This window comes from Condylura cristata, unplaced genomic scaffold (assembly GCF_000260355.1).
Source record: "Condylura cristata isolate star-nosed mole 26May11 unplaced genomic scaffold, ConCri1.0 scaffold00020, whole genome shotgun sequence".
Classification (NCBI taxonomy): domain Eukaryota; kingdom Metazoa; phylum Chordata; class Mammalia; order Eulipotyphla; family Talpidae; genus Condylura; species Condylura cristata.
In genome coordinates, this window is record NW_004567121.1 from 16,380,547 (window position 1) to 16,387,588 (window position 7,042).

The 7,042-nt window shown below is 36.9% G+C and overlaps 1 protein-coding gene across 4 annotated transcripts in view; it reads left to right on the forward strand.

Moving 5' to 3' along the window:
• THADA (thyroid adenoma associated) overlaps positions 1 to 7,042 on the forward strand; it is a 288,533-nt gene that overhangs the window by 33,794 nt on the left and 247,697 nt on the right. For all 4 annotated transcript variants that reach the window (XR_001145643.1, XM_012727581.1, XM_012727584.1 and 1 more), the window contains exons 18-21: positions 277 to 412; positions 723 to 859; positions 2,211 to 2,369; positions 3,723 to 3,880. Coding sequence is in view for 3 of the 4 variants with exons in the window: in XM_012727581.1 (XP_012583035.1) it covers positions 277 to 412; positions 723 to 859; positions 2,211 to 2,369; positions 3,723 to 3,880 (590 nt within the window). In the remaining variant the exon portion in view is untranslated. The remainder of the gene's footprint in view (positions 1 to 276; positions 413 to 722; positions 860 to 2,210; positions 2,370 to 3,722; positions 3,881 to 7,042) is intronic.

Consider the following 7,042-nt stretch of genomic DNA (forward strand, 5'->3'; position numbering starts at 1 on the left):
ACCTCCGGGGCAGGCGGGATCGAACTAATTGGAAGTGGCTTTAGCTTCTTAGTGCTGTGCTTTAACCTCCTGCGCCACCAGGGAGGGCCAAGATTTATGTGTTTTGGAATTTTATATAAACGGTACTTGCTTTATATAAATTTCCTACAATTTATTAACATACTCTGTTGTTAGACTTCTTTTTCTATGTAAATAATGAGTGAACTGTTTTGCTGTTTACAAATTTATAAATGTGTTTTAAACCTAGCATTATTTTGGTTTTGTTTGACTTTCTAGTTATCAAATGCCTGCTGGAAAATCTGGAGGAAGAAATATGTCAGGCTGAAAATTCTCTGCTTCAAGCAGCCGCGTCATTTCCCATGTATGGGCGTGTCCACTGTATAATAGGAGCTTTGCAGAAGTTATCGCTGAAGTAAGTATATTCACAGCTGTCTCCTGAGCACTCTTTTCTGAGCTTTAAACTCTTAATTGTAATGTGTTATGGGAAAGGAGTTTACAGCTCCTTTAGTAATGATAACAACAATAATAATAAATATAGTTTATTGCCTTAAAGGTAATTAAAATTAGATTTTTAAATTGTGCATACAGGTGCTATTTTTCTGTCTCAGATATTTCACATTGCAGTTTTGAAACCCAGGTACTTTCAACTCCATTTATCTACTGCCATTTGAAAAATCTTTGTTTTTGCTATTCGTATAAATTTCCCTGATCTCCTGTTGCAGCAACCTGCAGTTCGTGAGCGAGTGGAGACCCGTGGTGGAGCAGCTCCTCTGCGTATCCTACAGGCTCTCTGCCGTGGTGGCGCCGGTCATCCAGAGCTCCTCCCCTGAAGGCCTCATCCCGATGGACACTGACTCAGGTCAGCAGATGAAGGAAGCTCACAGAACTTTTCCTTAATGTTGACGTTTTTGTTCATTTGTCTCCACGTTTCCTGTTTCTTTGTTTTGTATCTGTCATGCATTCTGAATTCCTGAAGATACTGTCCCTTAAAAGCCATTGTAATGAATGTATAAGCCTCTTAAAACATTTTTATCTGATCATCTTTTTTTTTTTTCCTTAGTCTTTCCTTGATTTCTTTTTTGGGCCACAGTGACGTTTTTCATGCCTGTCAAATTTCTTTTGTCAAAATTTCATGGAAGCCTCAAGTGAACATAAGGTGTTGGTTGAATTCTTGTGATAGTAGTTGTATTTTGTATTTCCTATGTTACCAAAAATATAAATGTATATAAAAGGTATACTGTAAGTACCTGTGCTTTGATTTGTTTAGTTTTATATGATTACCTGTTGTTATTTTCTTTAAAATAGGGAGATGTTGGAGGGGGTGGAGTGGGGAGTAGATGATGTATAGTCATAGGAGTGAAAAAAAAACAAAGCATGAGTCCCAGATGATTCTAATATACAATATAACTTGAGAACTGATCAATCAGAAAAAATATATGGATAGATGCACTTATATTTTCTTCTAAGATTTTGTTAAAAAAAAATTCACCTTATCTAATCTCAAAAAAAAAAAAAAATTGAGCTTGGCTAACTCTTTGTTACTAAACGGCCATTCATCCCTCTAGCTTGTTCCTGAACTCCTGCCACAAACTAGTTTTTCTTCTAGGTACTGGCGACTCAGCCGTGAACAAAGTGTTGTATTCATAAAGGTAAAATTTCCTAATCCAGTGAGTGTTCAAGGAATAAAAATGAAGTTTAATATAATACTAGGACTGTAAAGCATACTTAGAAAGCAGTATATGAACCACTTCATTTCAAAGACAAGTGTGGCATCTTCATGATATTCCTGTATTAGGAAAGATTGTTTTTGTTGTTGGTTTTCTTTTTTAAAAATGCCTTTTACCTTTCTACATTAAGCCTTGCTGCTAATGGAAGTTGCTTGCCATTCTCAGACATGATTGAACTCTGTACTTGAGATTCTTAAGATTCTAAGAGTATGATTTTCACAGCAGTGTGAACTAGATGACAAACTTTGTCCTTTGGACAGTTACCCAGTGTTTCTTTAACTTACTTACGTCGTATTTTAAAAATCCTCTCATTGTCTTGCAGACTTTATTTAACAGTGCTTGCATTTATTTTCTTCTGAGTCCCTTCTAATAGAGCTGATTATCAAGTATTGAAAATTAAAGAATTTTGAGGGCAAATACCTACAAGGAACACCTGCAGGAGATGAGGATCTGGGGTTTTATGTGCTTTCTGTTCTCCCTCAGACTCAGCAAGCCGCTTGCAGATGATTCTGAATGAGATTCAGCCACGAGACACTAATGATTACTTCAATCAAGCCAAAATATTGAAAGATTGTGATACCTTTGATTTAGAGGACTTGAATGCTGGTCTACCAAATACTGGTACTTCTTCAGAATTCAAAGGTAGCATATGTAAAATCAACGTTACATAGAAATAGGGTCCAAGTGAAAAAATATACAGAATTTCTCTTTTTTACGTGGTAAATCAGATGATTAAGATGTGTACAGAACACTTGTAGAAAATAAAGTCTTTTTTTAACTTTTAAATTATTTGGGGAGACGGTCGATAAGACTTTTCCAGGAAATGGTGTGGCTCAGCATAGCGTATAAGGTGTTACAACAAAAGGCCTTTCAGTGCTCAAACCTGTCTTGACAGCCAGGTGATGTAAGAGCAGTGATGCTCAGTGAATTTGGGTTTGGGCAGCAATTGACTTGGCAATGGGGTTTCTTGCTGTTTGCTCTGAGATTCCTTAGGCTCAGTCCTTAGACTTAGGCATCCTTTTAAAGGAACAAACCTAATTGCTCAGTAAAATTTGAGCCTCTCTGTTGTATCAAGCCTCCAAAATTCGAGTTCTTTCTGCTTATTATGTCATTTCTTGTTATTTTATAGTTTTCTTTAATGCTATAAAAAGTCAGCAGAAGTGGTAATTGCAATGACTTAATGCAATGCTCACATTCTCCACTAGATGGCGATATTGTGTTGTAAAAATTCTCTGAAATTTTAAGTACACAAAATTTCGTATAAATACATACTTATTGTAATATCTTCAAACAATGCAGATATAAATTAAGAACAAATATAAGCTTCCCTTAAGTTCTCATTAATTCTAGTTCTTTCCTTATAAACCTATTGTATGCTTTTATCTGTATGTACAATTTCCCTTTAGTTTGGTGATCTTATTAAAAACATAAATGAGATTACATTAGAAAGATTATATTGTTAACTTGCCTTTTAAATTTAATAGTTTGTCTTGGAATTTTTTAAATGTTAATACTAAAATATTTCTAAAACTCAAGAGTAAGCTTGCTAATCAAGGGCTTAAATATATTTTCAAAAAGAATTATTTTCTTTTGCCTAAAGTCATATTCTACTTCCCTGTTGATATACTAGTCATCCTTACCAAGGTAAGTAATGAAGTATAGTTATTGTTGTCATATTTTATGGATAACTTAGAGGCAGAGAGAGTTCATTTCACTGATTTCCAAAGGTTAGTTTTCAGTTTTGCAACAGTAATTCTTTTTATGTTTTAATTTATTTTCGAAATAGCATGTGAAAAAAATACCAAGCTTGAGTCCTCCTCACAGCACATGCTCAACAAATGTTCGCTATTTTTTCCTGAATAAATATAACATATGACACATTGGTTTGTTTAAGCAGATTATTCTAGGGAAATTATGAATAAGCTTGTTCTAAGAAACCTGGGATATGAGTAATCAAGTGTCCAGTGTGGCAATAATTTTTTTTTTTATTTTAAGGTAAAGAAGGAAAAACATGTGATGTAACAGCTCAGATGGTGCTGGTATGTTGTTGGAGAAGTATGAAGGAAGTCTCTCTCCTGGTAGGCACACTGTGCCAGCTTCTGCCCATGCAGTCTGCGCCAGGAGCTCCTGATGGATTATTGACCGTGGAGCAGGTAGGGTAGATGTTTATTCTACCTGGGCTAACCTGTCAGCCAATCATACATTGCAAGCTTTTATTTATAACCCAGTTTTCAAAAACGAGTTTTGAGCTTTTCTTGAATAAAATCCTACCTGTGTCAAATGAAGAGTTGATCATTTAGGAACTGGACCTTACAGTATATTTCAAAACTATGGCATTTTTAGAAATACATTTCTAAATTTAAAAAAATGTAGATTTCATCTCACTAAGTTTAGTTCATATTATCATTTCACTTTTATTTCTCCATATAACACGTGTAAAAATTTAATTTTAATGAAATTGTCTATTTAGTAACATTCCACAAACCTCTTAAATTTTACACAGAAAAATAAGTAATATACCGCTTGATTTTAGATCTTGTGTTTCCCACTACCTTGATGGTAAAGTTGTAGTCAATTCAGTTTTCTTAGCTGACTTTTATTTTAAGACCACAAAGTCAGTTCACCATCTGGGACTGTTCAAGTGACTTGAGTGCAGTGTTTACAAGAAATTAGCTTACCACAAGCATTTCATTTGGAAATATTTTAGATTTATTAGATTTCTGGTTTTAATTGATTCCCTCTTCCTTTCCATATGGTTTCAACAAATCCATTTCCCACCATTTTCCACCAAAAATATATAGCATGTACTTTCATTTTTAACCCTTTTCAAGCAAAGATAACTTCCCCCCTAGGGTGTTAGAACATTTTCGAACAAAACAAATATTGTAGTATGCTAATGATAATTATTTCTATAACAATCATGTGACTAGTTCCATGGAAATAATGCTAATATTTTTATTCTCACACACTCTGTGGCTGATGTGCTTGCATCTGGTTCACAGCTGGGCTAGTGATGTTGCAAGGCCCTGAGATGAAGCACAAACAGCACAGGGACCTGCACACAGCAGGCAGGACTGTGTTCCTTTTCTCTTCCAAATCAAATAGGTGTCAGTGTCCTCGAGTTACTTGCAGTCATTGCTGGTGACTGGCTGGAGTGCCAGTGCCAACTTTTTTGCTGAGGAATCCAGCTATGATTAATGATCACTTCACTGATGTTCACCATCTTGCTATGAAGTAAACATGTGCTGGACTCCCTTCACTTAACTTTTCAAGGACAAATGAAAACATCTAGTGTTGGGAGGTTGTCAGGTAATGTTTTCAGAAGAAATTAGGGTAAATATATTTTGCTTTCACTGTAACTGAGAGAGACCTGAGAACTTCCTGTGAAAATCTTTTTGCCTTGACACCAGTTATATAACACCCAAAATATGAATTTAAGGTGGGTGGGAAAACCTTGTTGAAATTGGGGATTCATGTAAAATAAAAATTGTTGGTGGAAAACCAAAAAACACTAGTTGAGAAGATCTTCTAGACCAAAGAACCCTTCTGATCACTCTTTTGACTGTCTTTCTATAAAATCCAGGTTTCCATTCTCATGAGGTCCAGTCATTTTTTCATGTCATTTTTAGGGGTGATGACCTCACATAGGAAGGTTTGAGAAAAAGTTAGTGACAGAAGGAGTGTACAGGAGAGCAGCACTGTTCTGACATTGAGGCCTGGCTTTCTGTGGGAAACTTGATTCTTAATCATACTGACTGATTAGAGAAGTGGTTCCTTTAGGCATATTTTGTCAATGAAAACCTACAATCCCAAAGCAATTAATATTACTCATATTACCAGAGGATTCTTGCTTTTAAAGAAAGCCGGAGGTGTGGGGAGGTGAGAGGCTCCACTAGAGACAGAGTGGAGAACAGAACAGGTGGATCTGCTGACGCACACTGCTGAGGGGAGCAGCAGGTGAGACAGAGATATGCTGCACCGTGTGGGTCACCTGGCTGGGGATCAAACTCATGCTGCAGTGGCTGCAGATAGCTTCACAGTGCTGCGCTTTAATCCCTTTTGCCACCAGGGAAGGCCCTGGCTTTTTGTTTCTAAGCAAAATAGTAACTTTGGTCTTCTTTTCCCTCAGTGCATGACGATGGCTCATACCACCTCTAATAGTGATGTTCCACCTGATGCTTCTCTTAGAATCCACTCACTTTTCTCTGGAAGAACTGATTGGATTCTGTTATAATTTCAGAGTTGAGGTCTTGCATACAGAAGACAGGGAGGTTCTTTTGAACCCCAGTTTCTGATTTTATGGTGCTTTGTTAGAGGGGTAGCTACTTAAATTCCACTTGTAAGAGTAGAATTTATAATAGGACAACAAACAGTGAGATTACAACTTGGGTATTTTTGTTGCTGTATGTGAAAAATGGGTGCTCGTTTATAATTCTTAGTATTCAGCATTATATTCACAAACTCTGAGGGGTGGGAGGATCACAGATGATATTATCTAGCTCCCTTGTACAAGGGGAAACCGAAGCCCTAGGATGTTACCTGGTTTGCCTAACATCACAAAGCTGGCTTGTGGTAATGCTGGGACAGGGACCCAGTTCTCCTTCCTTCCCAACTTGTGTTCTGACACGGCACAATGCTGCCTTTGTTCAGGGCTGCCTGTTTAATTTTTCTTTCAATTTAATTTTCCCTGCTCCCCAAACCCAACCAAATTTGTTGCAAGCAGCAGGACAGTTAGGCAACTTGCTCCTGAACTTTTCAGCAAATGATCCATTTCCCTGGATCACTCACATCTTAAGAAGCAGTGTGTCCTCACAGCCTCGCCAGGAGGAAAATGTGTTCATTCAGAGGCATGTCTGTCCTGTAGTCACATAATGAAAGGTTCTTTCATAATTTCTCTGTACAAGGAGTAGAGATAAACTCAGCTTTGATGGCTGTAAGGCGAGACCCTTAATGAGTGAGCTGTCCACGCAGCCTTATCGCACAACTTCCTGACCAGTGTGTATCTCTGGGTTTCGAGCTCGATGTTATGCTGATGTGGAGCTTTTGCTTGATACATTTTGTTGGTCCGCTTACCATAGGTTATCTGATACCTAGTGCCTGCTGATTTTTTAAAAATAACTTACTCTACCTGGAGTATCCACTCATGCTTTCCCCCTAACATCCTTCAAAAGAAGCTTTTGAGTAGAGTTCTCCTACCTGCTTTCCTCTTCCTAGTAATTCTTGCTATAGATATCACATGAATCAAAATAATTATCAACTGTTAGAAACTATATTTTCAACTGGCATTTCAGATTCTACAATATTATAATTTTTTT